This window comes from Nicotiana tabacum, chromosome 17 (assembly GCF_000715075.1).
Source record: "Nicotiana tabacum cultivar K326 chromosome 17, ASM71507v2, whole genome shotgun sequence".
In the NCBI taxonomy this organism is placed as follows: domain Eukaryota; kingdom Viridiplantae; phylum Streptophyta; class Magnoliopsida; order Solanales; family Solanaceae; genus Nicotiana; species Nicotiana tabacum.
This window is the reverse complement of record NC_134096.1, coordinates 74,459,605-74,479,326: the sequence shown is the minus strand read 5'-3', so window position 1 is coordinate 74,479,326 and position 19,722 is coordinate 74,459,605. Positions and strand designations below refer to the sequence as shown.

The following is a 19,722-nucleotide window of genomic DNA, read 5'->3' as shown; positions in this document are numbered from 1 at the left end:
AAAATTGTTAGTTTAATTTTAACTGTAAAATAAAAATCGTAATCGAACGATACCTGACCGTGGGTATTTCTTTTGCTCAGAAATAGTATTTCTTTAAATGAACAACATTCCAACTCGAGGGTAAAACCTTGCCATCCATGGTTTCTAACTCGTAGGCACCTTTTCCAGCAATACCTCGAACTTTATAGGGTCCTTCCTAATTTAGATTTAACTTTCCTGCTCCGGTTGTTTTCGTTGATTAAAAAACCTTTTTAAGAACGAAGTCCCCATTTTGAAGTACTTGAGGTGAGCCTTTATGTTGTAGTATCGTTCTATAATTTGCTTTTGTGCTGCCATTCGTATTAGAGTTGCTTCTCTTCTTTGTTTGAGTAAGTCCAAGTTTGTCCTTAATTCCTCATCGTTCGATTCTTCCGTTGCCAATGTGAATCTCGTGCTTGGTTCTCCTATTTCAACTGGGATTAAAGCTTCTGAACCGTACACAAACAAAAATGGAGTTTCTCCCGTAGCTGTTTTTGCTGTGGTTCTATAAGCCCATAATACTCCTGGTAATTCTTCAGGCCAATTCCCTTTTGATTTTTCTAGTCTCTTCTTCAAATTATTGACGATAGTCTTATTTGTTGACTCAACTTGTCCATTTGCCATGGGGTGGTAAGGTGAAGAGGTTATTCGTTTGATTTGCCAATTTTGAAAGAACTCCGTGATTTTCCAGCCTATAAATTGTGGGCCATTATCACATACGATTTCTTTTGGAACTCCAAACCGGCATATGATGTTATGCCAAATGAAATCTTTCACCTCTTTTTCTCGTACCTGTTTGAAAGCTCATGCCTCTACCCATTTTGAAAAGTAATCTGTTAACACTACTAGGAACCGTACCTTACCTTTAGCTTGTGGTAAAGGCCCTACTATATCCATTCCCCATTTCATAAATGGCCACGGGGAAATAACTGTATGTAGTAACTCTGCAGGTCGATGCGTATTGTTGGAATATCGTTGGCACTTATCACACTTGGCTACAAAATTTTCCGCATCTGCTTCCATTTTAGGCCAGTAGTATCCTGCCCTGATTAGTGTTTTAACTAAAGATCTTCTACCTGCGTGATTTCCGCAATGTCCTTCATGTATTTCCCTCATCACGTACTCCGTTTGATTGGGTCCAAGGCACCTTGCTAAAGGACCGCCAAACATTTTTCGATATAAATTGTCTCGAATTAGACAGTAACGAGCATCTTTCCGTCGAAGCTTTTGAGATTCTTTCTTGCCTTCAGGTACGGTCCCGTACTGCAGAAAATTAACAATCTCGTTTCTCCAATCCCATGTTAAATTATTAAAGCTTACCTCGTGTTTATCCTGGTCAAGTGCTGAATGAAATAAATAGATTACAATAGCATTTTCCTCACTCGTTACTTATGCAACAGAAGCAAGGTTAGCCAACGCGTCTGCTTCTGCATTTTCTTCCCTGGGTATTTGCACGATCTTCCATGATTGGAATTGCCTGACCAGTTCTCGTGCCTTTTCTAAGTATTGTTGCATTCGTGTCTCTCTAGCGGTGTAAGTGTCACGACCCAATTTTCCCTTCGTTGGGTATCGTGATGGCACCTAGTTTTAGGGACTAGGTAAGCCTAACAATAATTAAAACAACAACATTATTAAATTAGAATCTCTTAAAATTCTCAAAACCGGTAGTACAAGTCATAAGCTCTACAGAGTGTTTGCTAGAAAACTTCTAAATACAACTGTCCAGAAATAAGTATAAACAGTGCAAAACAAAAACTGGAAGGTGACTCCGAAGCCTGCGAACGCAGCAACAGGTTTACCTTGAGTCTCCACAGCAACAGTCTACACAGCTAGCTAACGAACAAGTACCTGGATCTGCACAAAAATGTACAAAAGAGTAGCATGAGCACACCATAGCGGTGCCCAGTAAGTATCAAGATTAACCTCGGTAGAGTAGTGACGAGGAACAGTCAAGATACCCACTGGTCTAATAAACCGAACAAATATAAGTACATGAATAATAAAAGTATGATGTCTACATAAAGACTATGAAATATGGCTCACAATACAGTGATGGCATTAAAGCAAGAAACAACAACTATCAGCGGAATATCATGAAAATGATGCAGACAAAGTGAATGAAACACAACCTAAATCCGGAATCACGAATACAATAAGGACAATAATAACTCAGTAATTACAACTACTTTTACATCAGGTTTTAGTCAACAACTCCACGAGGTACCGAACCTCGGACAATTTACAATCTCACGGGTCTCAATACCTGAACCCTAACACTTGGCAACCTGTGCCCTCATAACACCTCATAACCACACGACTCACGTGCCAATAGAGCCATTCTCACATAGAAGGCAAGTAAACAAAGGTGAGCATCTATGCTCAACAATATCAAGAACACCTCTTATTCTATAAGAGTTCTTAACTACGTGTATGCTTGTGCAAGTGTCCTAACATAGTCCATACCAGCAAAATAGCATAAGGAAGAAGAAAAACGGACAACACGTAGAATATTTTCTCACAGCTTTCACAAGATCAAGCTCACACAGGTACGTATACCACTACAAAAATATCAACAACAAGAATGCCCCCAGGCCATAAATCATCACAAATCAATCCCTGACACATCCCACCTTGTCTCGCCACGTGTGCAATAGTAACATAATTGCCTGCCTTGTCTAGCCACATGTGCATAATAATGTTCCCACCTTGTCTCGCCACATGCGCAACCCACACATATATATATCCTACCTTGTCACGCCGCATGTGCAAAATCAATAGTAACAATAGCACGTGAGAAACCTCGTGCAACCCCATAACAACAACCGTACGGCAGAAACCTCGTGAATCACAACAACAAATACAACAACAACAATGGCAATAATCTAAAGTACGACAAGTAAATCAAATTTAGAACTTTTAAAATCACAGGAAAATGTGGGACCAAATCACAAAGAATAACCACAGTAAATAATGCTAGGCGTAAAGAGAACAACTCAACAAAGGGAAACTAATATGTATCAACGATCCCACAATATACATTTCAACAACAGGGAAACTAACACGGGTCAAGTAATTCCAAATAAAACAAGTCGACTAAGATATATGATATCTAAAACTTCTTTTAAGATTGAGAAATTACTAAGGATTTTCAACAATTTAATTAAGGATAAGCAGCGGAAAGATAATCATAACCTCAATTAAGACTAAACAACTTATAAGATGATATAATAATAATTTTAAATAAAGATAAGCGGTTATGAAAAGATAGCATGACAATAGAGGAGGTAAAAAAAATCTTCAGTTAAGTCAAATAAGAGTCCAATAGGCATTAAGAGTGAATCCTGAAAGCAATTAATTCTAATTAAAGCATGTAGAGGTGAAACTAGTAAATAGGAACTTAATCATATCAAGGACAACTTCATACTCAGTGAATATAAGGACCTAAGAATCCTAAAAGGCCAAATTTTTACAAATAAGTCCGAGCACGCACTCGTCACCTCGCGTGCATGGACTACAAATCAACATAGAAGACTCAAATCCTAAGGGGAAAATCCCACACACAAGGTTAGGCCAGATACTTACCTCGAACCAAGCTCAATCAATCCGTAAGAATGTCCTTTCCTCAATTATCCGACTCCGAATGGCCCAAATCTAGCCAAACACAATTGCATAACGTGAATACTACAATAATAAACATATCTAATCAACGTATTCAATATTTAATAAAAAATCCAAAATTCGCCCTGAAAAGTCGACCCGGGCCCACGTCTCGGAATCAGGTAAAAGTCACAAAATACGAACACCCATTCACTCGCGAGTTCACTCGTACCAAAATTATCCAAATCCGATGTCTAAATCCCAATCAAAACTCAAAACTCTTAGTCGAAGAACTTCTTCCCATTTTTCCTAAATTTTTAATCCAAACCCGAAACTAAATGGAGAAAACAACTATGAATTAATGGAAAACAACCAAAAATGAGTTAGGAATCATTACCCTAAAGTATCCTATGAAAAATCCTCGAAAAATCGCCAAATTCGGAGCTCTCAAGTCCAAAAACGAAGAATAAAACAAAACCCTCGGATTTCCCTTTTCTACCCAGGCGTGACTGCACCTGCGCATAAATAGCCGCATCTGCGCGACCGCAGGTGCGCATGTCCAACCGCACCTGCGCTTCCTCTCGCTTCTGCACGCCAAAAATCCGCTTCTGCGGAGCTGCTGATGCACACAATTTATCCGCACCTGCGGAGACTGTCAAGTCCAGCTCTTCTCGCACCTGCGCGTCAATCTTCGCATCTGCGGGCATCGCAGATGCGGAATTTTCCTCGCACCTGTGACCCCTGGCACTCCTCCATTTTCTGCTTCTGCGCTTGCCTCTTCGCACGTGCGCTCTCGCACCTGTGGTCTCTTCTTCGTAGGTTCGAAAATACCAGATGCCTGAAGACTTAGCAGTAACACAAATCAAACTTTTAATCCGTTAAGCACCCAAAACTCACCCGAGGTCCCCGGGACGTCAACCAAACATGCCAACCAATCCTAATACACCATACGAACTTAGTCGAGCCTTAAAGTCATATCAAACAATGTCGAAACCACGAATCGCACCATGAATTGAACTAATAAATTTCAAATCTTTCAACTTCTAAAACTCGTGACGAAACCTATTAAATCAACCCGGAATGACGTCAAATTTTGCAGGCAAGTCCCAAATAGCATAACGGAGCTGTTCCAAATCACTCTGAATCATCCGGTAACTGAATTCAACCACGCATGCAAGTCAATACACATAATATGAAGCTGCTCAGGGCCTTATGCCGTCGGACGGGACTTAAATTCTCAAAATGATCGGCCGGGTCATTACATCCTTCCCCTCTTAAACAAACGTTCGTCCTCGAACGTGCTAAGAATCGCCTCGAAATCTTCAAATCATTGAAGCTACATATTCAACACACACCCGCGGGCGACTCCACGTCACCCCAATCCACATAAGCCTGACGACACCATCCCAACTGTAATTCATCCTTTCCGCCAATACTGATAAGCCTTAGAGTCAAAATTCTCACCTTCCATTTGTCTTCAAAAGACCCGATTCTAAATCCATAACCGATAACAGTCTCAACCAGCTGTAACAACTCATGCCTATATCCACAAGGTATGACCACACAACCAAACGCCATACATAGGCCCAAAATAACATTTTTGATCATAATAGCTTCCCGAAATCAAAACCAGCACTAGCAATTAGACCCATATCCATTAGCAACCCATTTCAAACCTCCACAATGCTGATAATGATGAAAGAAACACGAAGACCTCATAACTATACACCCAATTCAACAAATCACAACTAACACCATCGGGCACACACCCCGCAAGCCAAAACTCAAGAAGCACATAACGAAATGGACTAAGTATGTAAAGGGAAACACATAAGATAAATATCAAACAAGCCCGACAGGCACAACTTTCTAACAATACCCTACTACGAATCAATTCAAAAGGAAAAATCAAAGTACACGAACAAATCATAAGGATCTCATACTGGTATCACCCTCCACCGCGGCACGCAACCTGGCTCAAACATAATGAATCACATGGAGTCGCGAGGGTCTCGCCCTCAACTCTGAATCACAAGTCGAATACATATTATACCAATGGAAATCTTCCACTAACTCAATTCTGCCAATAAAATCTCAACACTTGCTAAATTCTCACCCCGGTAGAGTATCAAGTCACAAATTATAACCAAATTTACTCAGGAATCACATCAAACCTACCATAATGGACAACGTGAATGCACTTATAGTCAACTTTCAATAATTAATAGAAATAAACGATAGACACAGCTATCACTCATAGAAACTCCCAACAAAATAAACAACTATACATAATACTAAGTCATGAACTCACCCATAGGTGGGACAACAAGTAGGGGAACTCACCCCGATAAGCAGAACCGAATCAAAATACTAATGGTGCCCCTCTGTTACAAATCAAAAGCATACCTGTATGACATCATCTGGCGCAGTGACCTCGAGCCTACTATATGAAACACATCAACGAGTCGGGCCTTCCCCTCTTGGGTGCCCTCTACTCGCCTGAATACTCTGATATGACACACCTATCTGAAGTCTAGGACAATCTCTCACCCTGTGGCCGGTATCTCCACACTCGAAGCAACCTCTCTGCTGACGTGGTTGTGGGAATTGTGCGGTACGGGTACTCTGAGACCCATGAGCACCCGGAATATTGTGCGAAGCCTGAAGTGCAAACTGAACTGGCTGACCCACAAAACCTCTACCATGTCGTACCCTGCCTCCAAAATAAGGACCAGTAGATCTCTCTGGTCTACGAGGCCTCCTCACCTCCCTGTCCTCTCTCTCCTGATCTCGCCTGTACTCTCTCTCGTGGCCTCGAGTATCTTCTCTCTCCTGGTCCTACATGCCCTCTACTCGACGGGCGATCCCTACCACCTGCTGAAATGAAACATCCGACTCTAACTTACGAACCATGCTGAGCCGAATATCATGTCTGAGTCCCTCAATGAATCTGCGGACACGCTCTCTAACTGTGGAGACTAAAGCAGGTGCATGCCTGGTCAAATCACTGAATCTCACGGCATACTCTGACACTGACATAGTGCCTTGGCGCAGCTGCTCAAACTCCGCACGCCATGCATCTCGAAGGGACTGAGGTACAAACTCTCTCAGGAACATATCTGAAAACTGAACCCATTGTAAGTGAAGCTAACTCGGCCGGGCTACCCAACTCGTATGCCCGCCACCACCAGTAGGCCACTCCCCTAAACTGGAACATAGTAAAAGCAACCCCGCTCGTCTCCACAATACCCATAGTACGGAGAATGCTATGACACTCCTCCAGAAAATCTTGTGCACTCTCTGAAGTCAAAACACTAAATGTAGGAGGGTCATATTTCTTGAACCTTGCAAGTCTAAGGTGCTCTTCCTCAGATGCTACTGCCCTGACCACGGGCTGAACTGGGACCACAAGCTGTGTCGCCATGATACCTGGAGCCTGACCAACATGAACTCGCTGCTCTGGGGTGTGGGTGGCAGGAGTCTGGGTTCCTCCCCCGGTCTGTAAAGTAGTTGGTGCAACCAGAATCAACCCCGCCTGAGTCAATGTACCAAACATGCTCAAGAACTGTACTAAGGTCTCCTGAAGTCCGGGGGTAATAGCAGGCACCTCCGGTACCTGCTCCCCAATTGGAACTAATGGCGGCTCCTCAACTGCTGCTCTGGTAGGTGCTCTGGCTGCGACACTTACTCCTCGTCGGCCTCTGCCTCTGCCTCTAGTGATACTTGCTCCAAGAGTAGCATCGTCTATAACTGTAGCTCGTGTCCTCACCATCTGTGAGAGAATGGAATAATAAAAGTTCAAACTCCGAGATCAATAACCTGGTATGATAGGAATGCAAAAAGTGAGATTGTCCTAAAAGTTCTGTAGCCTCTCGAAGATAAGTACAGACGTCTTCGTGCCGATCTACATGACTCTACCCAAACTCGCTTATGACTCATAGCACCTATGAACCTAGAGCTCTGATACCAACTTGTCATGACCCAATTTTCCCTTCGTTGGGTATCGTGATGGCACCTAGTCTTAGGGACTAGGTAAGCCTAACAATAATTAAAACAACAACATTATTTAATTAGAATCTCTTAAAATTCTCAAAACCGGTAGTACAAGTCATAAGCTCTACAGAGTGTTTGCTAGAAAACTTCTAAATATAACTGTCCAGAAATAAGTATAAACAGTGCAAAACGAAAATTGGAAGGTGACTCCGAAGCCTGCGAACGCAGCAGCAGGTTTACCTTGAGTCTCCACAGCAACAGTCCACACAGCTAGCTAACGAACAAGTACCTGGATCTGCACAAAAATGTGCAGAATAGTAGCATGAGCACACCACAGCAGTGCCCAGTAAGTATCAAGACTAACCTCGGTGGAGTAGTGACTAGGAACAATCAAGACACCCACTGGTCTAATAAACCGAACAAATATAAGTACATGAATAACAAAAGTATGATGTCTACATAAAGACTATGCAATATGGCTCACAATACAGTGATGGCATTAAAGTAAGAAACAACAAGTATCAGCGGAATATCATGAAAATGACTCAGACAAAGTGAATGAAACACAACCTAAATCTGGAATCACGAATACAGCAAAGACAATAATAACTCAGTAATTACAACCGCTTTTACATCAGGTTTTAGTCAACAACTCCACGAGGTACCGAACCTCGGACAATTTACAATCTCACGGGTCTCAATACCTGAACCCTAACACTTGGAAACCTCTGCCCTCATAACACCTCATAACCACACTAACGACTCACGTGCCAATAGAGCCATTCTCACATAGAAGGCAAGTAAACAAGGGTAAGCATCTATGCTCAAAAATATGAAGAAAACCTCTTATTCGATAAGAGTGCTTAACTACGTGTATGCTTGTACAAGTGTCCTAACATAGTCCATACCAGCAAAATAGCATAAGGAAGAAGAAGAACGGACAACACGTAGAATATTTTCTCACAGCTTTCACAAGATCAAGATCACACAGGTACGTATACCACTACACAAATATCAACAACAAGAATGCCCCCAGGCCATAAATCATCACAAATCAATCCCTGACACAACCCACCTTGTCACGCCATGTGTGCAATAGTAACATAATTACCCGCCTTGTCTCGCCACACGTGCATAATAATGTTCCCACCATGTCTCGCCACATGCGCAACCCACACACATATATATATATATCCTACCTTGTCACGCCGCATGTGCAAAATCAATAGTAACAATAGCACGTGAGAAACCTCGTGCAACCCTATAACAACAACCGCACGGCAGAAACCTCGTGCATCACAATAATAACAGCCGCACGGCAAAAACCTCGTACATCACAAAAACAAATACAACAACAACAATGGCAATAATCCAAAGTACAACAAGTAAATCAAATTTAGAACTTTTAAAATCACAGGAAAATGTGGGACCAAATCACAAAGAATAACCACAGTAAATAATGCTAGGCGTAAAGAGAACAACTCAACAAAGGGAAACTAATGTGTATAAACGATCCCACAATATACATTTCAACAACAGGGAAACTTACACGAGTCGAGTAATTCCAAATAAAACAAGTCGACTAAGATATATGATATCTAAAACTTCTTTTTAAGGTTGGGAAATTACTAAGGATTTTCAACAATTTAATTAAGGATAAGCAGCGAAAAGATAATCATAACCTCAATTAAGACTAAACAACTTATAAGATGATATAATAATAATTTTAAATAAAGATAAGCAGTTATGAAAAGATAGCATGACAATAGAGGAGGTAAAAAAAATCTTCAGTTAAGTCAAATAAGAGTTCAATAGGCAATAAGAGTGAATTCTGAAAGCAATTAATTCTAATTAAAGCATGTAGAGGTGAAACTAGTAAATAGGAACTTAATCATATCAAGGACAACTTCATACTCAGTGAATATAAGGACCTAAGAATCCTAAAAGGCCAAATTTTTACAAATAAGTCCGAGCACGCACTCGTCACCTCGCGTGCATGGACTACAAATCAACATAGAAGACTCAAATCCTAAGGGGAAAATCCCACACACAAGGTTAGGCCAGATACTTACCTCGAACCAAGCTCAAACAATCCGTAAGAATGTCCTTTCCTCAATTATCCGACTCCGAATGGCCCAAATCTAGCCAAACACAATTGCATAACATGAATACTACAATAATAAACTTATCTAATCAATGAATTCAATATTTAATAAAAATTCCAAAATTCGCCCTAAAAAGTCGACCCGGGCCCACGTCTCGGAATCGGGTAAAAGTCACAAAATACGAACACCCATTCACTCGCGAGTTCAATCGTACCAAAATTATTCAAATTCGATGTCTAAATCCCAATCAAAACTCAAAACTCTTAGTTGAAGAACTTCTTCATATTTTTCCTAAATTTTCAATCCAAACCCAAAACTAAATGGAGAAAACAACTATGGATTAATGGAAAACAACCAAAAATGAGTTAGGAATCATTACCCCAAAGTTTCCTCTGAAAAACCCTTGAAATATTGCCAAATTCCGAGCTCTCAAGTCCAAAAATAAAGAATGAAACCAAACCCTCAGATTTCTCTTTTCTGCCCAGGCGTGACCACACCTGCACATAAATAGCCGCATCTGCGCGACCGTAGGTGCGCATGTCCAACCGCACCTGCGCTTCCCCTCGCTTCTGCGCGCCAAAAATCCGCTTCTGCGAAGCCGCTGATGCACATAATTTCTCCGCACCTGCGGAGACTGTCAAGTCCATCTCTTCTCACACCTACGCCTCAATCTTCGCATCTGCGGGCATCGCAGATGCGGAATTTTTCTCGCACCTGCGACCCCTGGCACTCCTCCATTTTTCCACTTCTGCGCTTGCCTCTCCGTACGTGCGCTCTCGCACCTGCTGTCTCTTCTTCGCAGGTGCGAAAATACCAGAAGCCTGAAGACTTAGCAGTAACACAAATCAAACTTTTAATCCGTTAAGAACCCGAAACACACCCGAGGCCCCCGGGATCTCAACCAAACATACCAACCAATCCTAATATACCATACGAACTTAGTCGAGCCTTAAAGTCATATCAAACAACGTCAAAACCACGAATCGCACCATGAATCGAACTTATAAATTTCAAATCTTTCAACTTCTAAAACTCATGCCGAAACCTATCAAATCAACCTGGAATGACGTCAAATTTTGCAGGCAAGTCCCAAATAACATAACGGAGCTGTTCCAACTCTCAAAATCGCATTCCGACCCCGATATCATAAAGTCCACTTCCGGTCCAAATCTCCAAAAATTCGACTTTCGCCATTTCAAGCCTAAATCAGCTACAGACCTCAGATTTATATTCCGGACACGCTCCTAAGTCCAAAATCACCCAACGGAGCTAATGGAACTGACGGAACTCTATTCCGAAGTCGTCTTCATATAGTTCCAACTACGGTCAAAACCCTAAGACTTAAGCTTCCGTTTTAGGGACTAAGTATCCCAAATCACTCTGAATCATCTGGTAGCTGAATTCAACCACGCACGCAAGTCAATACACATAATATAAAGCTGCTCAGGGCCTTATGCTGCTGTACGGGACTTAAATTCGTAAAACGACCGGCCGGGTCGTTACAGTAAGTCCCCTGCATCTGATTGACTACCAGTTTAGAGTCACTTTTAATCATGATTTGCTCTATGGAGAGTTCTCATGCTAGTTCCAATTCTACAATTACAGCTTCATACTCTACTTCATTATTAGTAATTGGGTAACATTTAATTGCTTGTCTTATACTTTCACCCGAGGGTGGGATTAAGACAATACCTAAATCGGCTCCTTTGATATTTGAAGAGCCGTTAGTAAATAAAGTCCATGTACCTGGATTAGCTCCAGTAAAAAATTGTAATTCCTTTTCTACTTCAGAAATTATTTTTGTATTAAAATCTGCGACGAAATCTGCTAATACTTGAGACTTTATTGCTGTTCGAGGTTGATAAATAATGTCATATTCACTTAGTTCTATTGTCCACTTGGCTAGTCTGCCTTACAATTCTTGTTTATGTAAAATATTCCTTAACGGATATGCAGTTACTACGGAGATATGATGGCATTGAAAATATGGTCTCAATTTCCTAGCTGCCATGATTAATGTTAAAGCTAATTTTTTCTAGATGAGGATATCTAGTTTCAGCATCCAATAAAGATTTACTAACATAGTAAATAGGAGGTTGTTTACCTTTGTCCTCCCTTACTAAAACTGTACTTACAACTGCTTCTGCAACTGCAAGATATACAAATAGTCTTTCTCCGTCCCTTGGTTTAGACAGCAGGGGAGGATTTGTTAAGTATGCCTTCAAATCTTTGAGGGCTTGCTGGCATTCCTTAGTCCATTCGAACTGATTCTGCTTCTTCAAAACTAAAAGAATTTAAAGCTTTTCTCTAAAGATCTTGAAATGAATATTCCCATAGTTGCAATCCTACCTGTCAATCTGAAGCTACGCCAAAAGCGCATTTTTCTGGGTTCAGTTTCATACTATATCTGCGGAGGATCACGAAGGTAGTTGAAAGATGTTGAAAGTGATCTTCCGCTTGTGTAGATTTGACCAATATATCATCAATGTACACTTCCATCATTTTCCCCAGGTGTTCTTGGAACATGTTAGTCACCAACCTCTGATACGTGGCTCCAGTATTTTTCAAGCCAAAAGGCATGACTTTATAATAATAAGTCCCCCTGTTTGTAATAAATGAAGCTTTTTCTTCGTCTAAGGGGTCCATTTTTATTTGATTATAACCAGAATACGCATCTAAAAATCTTAACAATTCGTGACCTGCGGTAGCATCAATCAATTGATCTATATGCGGTAAATGGAATGAATTATTCGGGCATGCTTTATTTAAGTCAGTGTAATCCACACAAACTCTCCATTTACTGTTCTTTTTCAGAACTACTATTGTATTAGCTAACCAATTAGGATATTTTACCTCGCGTATTGAATCGATCTTTAAGAGTTTCTGTACCTCTTCATCGATCACTTGATTTTTGAATGATCCTTGCTTCCTCTTATTTTGTTTGACAGGTATGAATGATGGATCTTCATTTAATTTATGAGTCATCACGTCCGGAGGTATACATGTCATATCTGAATGGGACCATGTAAAATAATCCGTGTTAGCTTTTAAATATTTAATTAACTTACCTCTCATATCTGGGTTCAACCTTGCTCCGATATGAATTCTTCGATCTGGCCATTGTTCGAATAGTGGAACAGATTTAAGTTCCTCAATCGTTGTTTTAATGTTTTCATTCTCCTTTGGTTCTTGAATTACATCTGGTCTGGAATCCACGTCTGTTTGTTTTGATACAATTTTTGTTGAGATTTGATTTACCGCATCTTTCTCACTTGCACCCGCATCCTTTTGATTTGCACTCGTATCTTTTGGACTTGGATGTATCACCAAATTGATGCTCCTCGAAGTTTGTTGATCTCCTCGAATCTGCTGAATTCCCCATTTTAAAGGGAATTTGATAACCTGATGCAATGTGGATGGTACAACATCCATATCATGAATCCACGGCCTCCCAAGAATCACATTATAGGCCATATCCATGTCTATCACTTGAAATTTTGCTTCTTTGATGACCCCCTCTGCGTATGTGCTTAGATCAATCTTGCCCTTCATAATTACGGTTGAGTTATCAAACCGAGATAAGGAACGTGCTTTTGGAACTACATGATTGCCCATCAACATTTCGTTCACCACTCGTAATAGAATAATATTTACAGAGCTACCTGGGTCTATCAAAACTCGTTTTACGTTAGTATCATGTATAAGTAAAGATATTACTAGTGCATCATTGTGAGGAATCATTAATCCATCGGCATCTGCATCATCAAAGGTTATGTTGCCGTCTTCCAGAGCTTGGCGAGTTCACTTCTAGTGAGTTATTGTGAATTTTGTTGTTTTTCTCGCTGTTGTATAGGTTACGCCGTTGATTTCTTCTCCGCCGTTTATAACATTTACTGTTCTCTTTGGAGACGGAGGTTTTGGGGGCTCTTGCCTGTTTTTCTTATAAGTTTGTTTGCCTTTCTCGCTGAACAATTCTGTTAGATAGCCCTGCTTTAATAAATGTTCCACCTCACCTTATAATAATCTGCAGTCTGATGTTCTATGGCCGTGATCATTATGGAACTCGCACCAAAAGTCTGAGTTTCTTCTATTTGGATTTGATCTCATCTCTTTAAGCCATCGTACCTTATCTCCTATGCTTCTTAAAACATCGACCAACTCGGAGGTACTCATGTTAAAATTGTAGTCCCCAATCCTTGCGTTTGCATTAGCATCTCTATTACATTCATCTTGATTTTTTCTGAATCTTGATGACGAACCTAGATCTTTATTTGCGAACATGTGATCAGCCCACACGTTTTCGAATTTGGAACGAGCTTCTTGCCCCGAAGGTCCCATATAAGGCTCGTACCTACTTTTACCGGACCTCTTCTCAGGTTCTGACAGCCTCGAACCTGTTTTCTCTTTAACCCTTGATTGAGCTGCGGTATCTTCTTCGATCCATAACTTGGTACTGTACCTATTATAGACATCATTCCATGTTGGGGCAGGGAATTCTTGTAGGCTCTCTTTAAGCCTCCTTGTAGCTTCTGAACTTTTCTCGTTTAAATTGCTTGCAAATGCCATGGCCGCCCAATTATCAGGTACTCTTGGAAGCAATATTCTTTCATGCTGGAATTTGTCTACAAATTCTAGAAGCAATTCTGTATCCCTTTGTTTTACTTTGAATATATCCTCTATTCTCTTTTCAAATATTCTTTCATCCTCTAAATAGATCTGCAAGCTCAGCAAAAGAATTAATAGAATTTTCAGGTAAAAGGGAATACCATGTTAACGCTCCTTTAGTAAGTGTTTCCCCAAACTTTTTGACCAGCACAGATTCAATTTCCTACTTGGTTAAATCATTGCCTTTTACTCCCGTGGTGAATGCAGTATCGTGGTCACGTGGATCGGTCGTTCCATCATATTTCAAGATGTCAGGTATTTTAAATTTTTTGGGAATTAGTAATGGAGCTGCGCTTGGCTTCCATGGTTGTTGTGAATATTTGTCGAAATCAACTCTTTTGATCACAGGTGATATGCCGGGTATTTGTTCAATACAGTCATTTTATTCTTTCACCTATTTCTGCAAGGTTAATATTAAAGTTTATAAATCAGAATTATTAGGCGTGCCTGGTCTCCCATCACGTGACTCGTTGGGAGTTCCTCCGCTTCCAAAATTAGCCAACCCTGATCGTGGAATTTCCACAGTTGCAGTATTGTTTGGTAGAGGTTTGGGTGGTACAGTTGGTAGTCCCCTCACGAAAGCGTGGAGAGCATCATTCACGTACTCAGTAATTAACTGCTTCACAGCATCCTGCTCGACAATTTGTTCATTGTTATGAGTTGTGGATCTTTCTGGTGATGCTTCTCTTGAATTGCGTGGGGTTCCTTGAGGTGACGGAACTGGGGTTCCTTCCATCTGTTGGTTGCTGTCATTGACATTTGACATGATTCAGTTGAGAGATAGTGATTTGGAAAGTAAGAGAAGATTATCAGATTCCCAGTAACAGAACCAATTTGTTTAATCAAAGAATTAGATTCTCAGTCAAAGCCTATTTTTAGAATTACTCAGGTTACTGATAATCAAGGAATTCAATATTCTCTCAAAAATAAGAAAGGAAATCGGAATCAGAAATGGCAAAGTAATCAATAGAAAGCGTAAGAAAGTAAATATATTCCAATGTTCATTAGAACGTGTCCTTACAAGTGAAATTCTCTTCCTTTATATAGGAATTTATAAATATAACGTTTCTTCCCTTTTATGACAGAATCATTATGAGCATTAATGTTATTAATGAAACGTTATAATTGGTAATCGTAACTGTTCATGAAAATTCTGTAACAGTTCTGATTCTTCTTCCACATTAATTAGAGGTTCATGAATCTTTCCTCTTCATTGTCTTGATTCATTCTGCCCGTGTCTCTTCACTGAGTAATTTAGGCTCGAGCAACCGTACCTTTTTTGTCTCGTGAGTGATTTGCTCGTACCTGTTGTAAATCGTGACTCTTTTAATGCTATACTTCAGTTGTCATTTTCTTAGTAATCCATGTATCTTACCCTGTCATCCTCGTATAATTCCACGTGTAATACTTATTTTTTACCAATACAATTTGTACTTCTCAAGATCTTTAGTGATTGTCTTTTTCCTATAAATAAAAGTCGGGGTCCAATCTTTAAGGCAAGGAACAAAAGTAACCAATCTTCATAGTTTAGGCCATCCAAAAATTCTATTTCCAATTAATTTTCTTCCTTAGCTCACTTCTTCTTTTCATACCACCAAAATGCCTCCCAGAAGAGATAACGAGAACTAGTTTCAAAGGAACTCTAACCGAAGACCAATTCCAGATAAAAAAGATTCATTTTAATGAAGAAGATGGAATTTGGGATCAGTTCATAGCTCAACTCATCCAAGATTACCAGTGGGAAGAATTTTCACACCCACCTGGTGATTTTTGCCTTGAGCTAGTCTTGGAGTTTTACCAAAACATCAACTCAGTCACAAATATTTCCATGGTGAGAGGAAGACCTATTAATTTTTCTGCTAAAACTATTAATGGTCTTCATTTTCTTGAAGAAGTTGATGGCAGAGAAACAATGCGTTTTTCTAGAAAATCCAAATTGGGATTTGGTGGAGTCAGATTTATGTCCAAGAGGAGTTAATTGGGCATATAATTCTGAAAGGCAAAAAAGTAAACTTCTTCGCAAGAATATTGGCTATTGTGCTAGGCCAATGTTGAGCTTTATTGGCAATAGGTTACTCCCAAACTCACATCAATATGACATCTACACACCAAAAGTAGCATTTCTCTATGCTATTTGCATGAAAAAGCCTCTGAATGTGGGTTGATTCATAAACACCCACACGATTAATTGTAGAAATGATCCTAATGTAAGAAGTTTATGGTATCCATCTACCATAACTTTACTTTATAAAATAAATGGTGTCCATCCTAGCCCAATAATGGTTGTCTACAGGTATTCCAAATACATTAATAAATTATTTTGGAATGAGATGGAGAGAGTGGAAGGACCAAGAGGGCAGGAACCACTGCCAAAGGCTAGAAGACAACATAAAGGAGGTGCCCGACACCAAATTGAGCAATTAACCGAGCAATTTGCAAGGATGAATTTGAGCTTTGATAATATGGAGCAGAGATTTGGAAATTTGGAAGGAAGAATTGATCGGGGATTTTAGAGTGTGGAGAATATACAGATGCAAGACATCATTTACAACTCATCCATGATATGTACTCTCTCAAATATGCAATGCCAGATGGTTGAAATATGGGGCTTCACAGGAATGCCCAATTATCCGCCCATTTACTGGGCAGATCCAGCTACCACTCCAATCCCGAGATTCTATATCCCTGATGACATTCAGACACCAGTCCAACAGCAACCTGATAACCCCCACCATAACCATTGACACCTATTCCATCGGATCCAATATCAAATCATAGCAGTAATATTTTCAGTAATGTACCGGATCTAAGCAATATTAATGTAGTTGATTTTGCTGAAATCTATCCATCCTCCATAGGTGCACTAACAATACGAGAGGGAAATCCTCCAAAAAAGAAAGCAAAAACCATTGTGGAAGGGAAAGGAAAAGGAAAGGCTGTGATGGTGGATGAAGATACTAGTTCTGAATCCGATTCTGATGAAAATTGGGTCCCAAGTGATATATTAAAAGGAGAAGGAGAAGGAGAAGGTGCCGAAGGAAAAAAATAAAATAAAAAAATAGGTTTCTCCCTCACGCGATGTTTTCATCCAGGAGGATAAAGCGTTTTAAGTGTGGGGGAATTAGTAGTCTATTTAAGTTATTTCTATTTCTGTTTATGAAGTTCCTTTTGCTATGCAACTTGGTGTTTTTGGAATATATAGGTAGTATAAGCTGCTTGGTTATCTGGGTATTGGAAGAATGTAAATAGGTAGAACCTATATAAATGCAGAATGTTGGCTCAAAATTGTGCAAGTTTTTGTTGAGCCAACCGTGGAACATTGAAAATAGAAAAATTTGCATTTTAATATACCTATCTTTTGTTTATTTTCATTGTATTTTTACTTTCCTTACATTTTAACATTAAACTAACAAGTGCGTAAAGCACTAACTTTTATTGTCTTGGTTGTTGAAGGTAACTGAATAGAAAAGAGGAAAAAATAGAATGGAGCAAAATAAAGCCAAATATATCAGGCAGTTTTGTAGATAAATGTGTTTTAATATATATGATTTTAAATGTGTATGTTAGTATTCCTTTTTATATATTCTAGTAGTATATAACTTTTATTTTTCGTATCTCCATGGATTTCTTGTTCGGTTCTTTGCCATGGTCATAATATTTTGAACCGAACACTTCTTAGATTTTTTTAGTCGGTAAATAAGTTGGCTAAATGCTTGATTTTCTCTATAAAAAGATTGAGACTTAGGAAAGACGAATTTAATTGAGTACCATTAATGGGTTGTATAACTACCTTTCTTAAACTCATACTTGTTTATTGTTTATTAAAATCATAGTGTTTGTTGATCCCAAGTGCATTGTGTGGTCAGTTTATATCGCCTAGTTCTCATTCTTATTTTAAAATCTAGAACTTGCCTTGAGTGTGGTTTGAGGCGAAATCATGGATGATTTTTGAGTTGGGAAATGAAAGTAGGTTGTCCTTGTTAAAACCATGGCCAAAATTTATCGTCAAACCCGTTGAGCCTAAATAAATTATCTTTATTTTATTTTTAGCCAAACATTAACCCTTAGCCTATTTATTATGACATTTGTTTTTCAATTCATTCCCTTCCTGACACTTAAAAAGTTGAATTAGATGAAAAAGATAGGTGGGAAGAATAATTGTGGAAGAAAGAGGCGACAAGGGTGAATGTTGAGCTTACTGATTTGTGAAACAAAAGAAATGTGTTGCTCTTGAAATCCAGTTTCAAGAAAATAAAGGGCAATAAAAGGAGAAACATTGAAAAAACAAAACAAGAAAAAATAGAAAGAGGGGAGGTTGATTATTGTAAACGGAAGGTCGTTTTGCTTAAGTTCTAATATAAATATAGTGCCTATAAGGGACATAAGTCACTCTTATCCATATATATCCTACCCGTCCCTAAGCCTACATTATAACCTTATAAAGTCCTACTTGATCTCGACTCAAAATCTCCTATATTAATGGATAATCACATTATAGTCAAGCTTATGGCAATTTATAGTAACATGAGGTATTTCTTTGCTGAGGGTGAGAGTTTTATTTGTTTTTATTTCTTTGTTTTTCTATACCTTTCTTTGTTCTATAATGATATATAATATGTGCATCTTTCTTCATTATAGAGAGACACTTGGGATTAGAAAATATTGTGATTTCAATTTGCAATAGGTGAACATGAGTGTGGTTAAAGGCTGTTTGAATTTATGGATTGGTCTTAGTAGAATTTTGTCTACCCACAGTTTTTATGATCTTCCTTAAAAGTATTTTAAATATGATATTTGTCTTTGTATATTCGAGGACGAACAAATATTTAAGTATGGGGGAATTTGATGCATAAAAATTATTCATATATTTTTCATAGCTAATAATATCTTTCTTTCATAAAATAAATAAATATTATGCTCAAAACTCATATTTTCTAACAAGTATTGCAGGAAGAAGAATTACCATAGACGAAGACAAAATATGGAACTCTAGAGAAAAAATAATGGAATGAAGAAAAGGGGAGAAAATGCTCGATGCAACTGTGGAACAAGACAAAGAATCAAAAAAGAAAAAGAAGAAATGAAGCCGGGGTTCATCTAGGCCTTAACTCAGGATTCATCTAGGCCTTAACTCAAGATCCATCTAGACTTACCATACTATAAATACACTAGCAAGGCTTAAGAGAAAAGATCAAGTATTAAGGAGTAGACATTGTTATCTTGGTCTCTCACCCTCTTTCACTTAAGTTCTCTTCTATTCTTTTATTTTACAAGTAAAAATATTACTCTTTCAAGAGTTCTTCTTTCTCGTCTTTGTAAAAATTAAATACTTCTTTCTGGAGTA

The 19,722-nt window shown here is 39.1% G+C and overlaps 1 protein-coding gene across 1 annotated transcript; it reads right to left on the bottom strand.

Annotated features, from left to right (window-relative positions):
* Nucleotides 1-207: 207 nt before the first annotated feature.
* On the bottom strand, nt 208-642 carry LOC142171928 (uncharacterized). Its single transcript, XM_075235652.1, has one exon. It carries the CDS (start codon nt 640-642, stop codon nt 208-210), a length of 435 nt encoding a protein of 144 aa, XP_075091753.1.
* Between the last annotated feature and the right edge of the window lie 19,080 nt (nt 643-19,722).